The sequence below is a fragment of the Rhagoletis pomonella genome, unplaced genomic scaffold, assembly GCF_013731165.1.
Source record: "Rhagoletis pomonella isolate Grant_MI unplaced genomic scaffold, Rhpom_1.0 Rhpom_scaffold_00011, whole genome shotgun sequence".
Lineage (NCBI taxonomy): Eukaryota > Metazoa > Arthropoda > Insecta > Diptera > Tephritidae > Rhagoletis > Rhagoletis pomonella.
The window spans coordinates 5,935,052-5,937,378 of NW_023458565.1; the positions used below are offsets into that span (position 1 = coordinate 5,935,052).

The window sequence follows — 2,327 nt, forward strand, 5'->3', positions numbered from 1 at the left end:
TAGATTTCTTATTAAACTAATGCATTTTTATATAAAAGTACACTGATCTTGTTTAAAATAATGATCACTTTTATCCACATACACCGACAATCGACACTTGTTGACGAACACTTTGCACTCTCAAACACCTTTTTATTATTAATATAGACACTTTCACATACAAGCACCTTCGTATTTTACACAAGCACTGAATATTCTATATTTCACACCATAATTTATATATTTTCTAAATTAAATTGCATATTTTCAACCCCTTGTACAAATAACCACAGAAATTCACACACATTTGCCGCTTTTCTTCTGTTTTGCTGGCATATTCCGCATTTGAGGCGAAAATCAAAAATCTGCCGCGGACAGAGTCAAAAGGGAGACGAACTCCTCATCTCAACCTTTCAGATACGGTCAAAATCGTCGCGGCACATTTTCAAAGTAACGAGTTGTCGCTTCTTATACATTTACGTTCTTTGGCATTTGTAAGATAGCTTCGGAAACGTATTTTAACGGATTTAATCAAATAAAAAATTTAGAAAATAGGCTATTTTACATCCTAGTACCAAAGAACGTAAATCTATTTACCTTCTTTGGTGCTATGCTATCATCATGTTCATTAGTTTTCAAATGTAAGAATTTTACTAACTACTACAAAATCTAGATTTAAGTTCCTTTAAGATATTTTCATTACGCGATTTTTGATATGCGTAATTTTAAAAATGATAGACCATCAGTTTTTTGACAATGAAATCCACAAACGTTCCACATCAAATTTTTTCTTGGCAACGCTGTTTTTGACGTTTCTGTGCAACAAAAATAAATTTGCTCCAATTGTTTGTAGTAATTTTGCAGTAAAAAGAAACATTTTGCATGTAAAAAGATAGTCTTACTATGTTTAAACCACTTGTGTATTAAATTGTAGTTGGCTACATAAAATAAAAGATAGTTCTTGTGAAACAGCATAAATTTCATCACAAAACTGAAAAGAAAACCACCCAGAAAATCCTGAAAGCAAGAGAAGAAGGAAAGCTAGTGAATAGAGGAACAAAGAAAAATACTAAAAAACGAGAAAGTACAAGATAAGCTGCGTTTTACATACTGTAGTGTAGTGTATGTAAAAACAAAAAAATACGTAAATTATAGTCTGCCACCGTTTACACTTCATAAAATATCAATTTCGGTTCCATACGGCTGCTACGCGAATAAAACACCAATAGTAATAAAGGCGTAATACAATAGTGGCCACTTAAGCATAGTCTTGTTGTTGCAGTAAAGTGCCAGCGCCCATCTGCGATCGCACCCAGTCCTCCGCTGTATACCACCTACTTGCACATACATTTGGCAGTTGTGGAACAGTGTACGTCCGCAAACATGGCCAATACATTGGAAGAACAACAAAGTTTACGTGAATGCGAGAACTACATTCAGGCACACGGCATTCAACGTGTTCTCAAAGATTGCATTGTTCAGCTTTGTGTTAGTCGTCCTGAAAACCCCATTCAGTTTCTCCGTCAATATTTCCAGAAACTAGAAAAGGTAAGACAAACTTATGCATAAAAATATGTATGTCCATTAAATCTAAAAATGCCTGTTTTTAAGTTTCAACTAGCTTTCCTGTTTGAAATTTCCAATAAAAAAGTGCAGAAGCCACTCATTGAAGTGCTGCGTTGGTGTCATTGTACACGCTGATTCATGAAATTCATGAACCAGTAATAATGCGCACTTACATTGTCTAAAAACAGCGTTTATGTAAAATCAAGTAGGTGGCAGCTACATATACATTCGTATATCTGTACCCATGTATGTAGCTAAGTGAGGTATAACATTGACGACTTAAGTTTATACTTATTTGGTGTGGGTTGTCATTTGTAACCAAAGAGATTGCAAAGAAATGCTTGAAAATAAATGCATATGTATGTACATATGCAGGTACACTGCCGGAACAAAGTATTGGCACAGCAAATTTTTCACAATATATGCAACAATTTTCATTCTAATATTTTTCCGCTAATTTCGTATAAAAATATGGTTCATTCTACAGCAAAAAACATAAAAATATAATTCCTAAACTTTGTGGAAAACTCGCGAAAATTCAGCAAATTTTCCTTCAAATTTTCAACTTTTTAATCAGATTTTTTAGAATTGAGTGCAGATTTGTAGCCCAATCAATTTTATTATAAAAAAATACAAGTTTTAAGTAGCTAGGAATTACCGCTCAAAATTTCAAAATTTTTAATTAGAATATATAGAAAATGTTGGGGGCGTGCAGTTTTGTAGCCCATTCAATTTTAGTATAATAAAGTGGAAGTTTCAAGTCGCTAAAAATTACCGTTGAT

The 2,327-nt window shown here is 33.2% G+C and overlaps 1 protein-coding gene across 1 annotated transcript; it reads left to right on the top strand.

Moving 5' to 3' along the window:
* The first annotated feature begins 734 nt into the window (after positions 1 to 734).
* Positions 735 to 1,680, top strand: LOC118747117 (cAMP-dependent protein kinase type I regulatory subunit-like). The gene is made up of 2 exons (XM_036481107.1): positions 735 to 1,527; positions 1,591 to 1,680. Exons 1-2 carry the CDS (start codon positions 1,363 to 1,365, stop codon positions 1,678 to 1,680), a joined length of 255 nt encoding a protein of 84 aa, XP_036337000.1. The 5' UTR covers positions 735 to 1,362.
* The last annotated feature ends 647 nt before the right edge of the window (positions 1,681 to 2,327 follow it).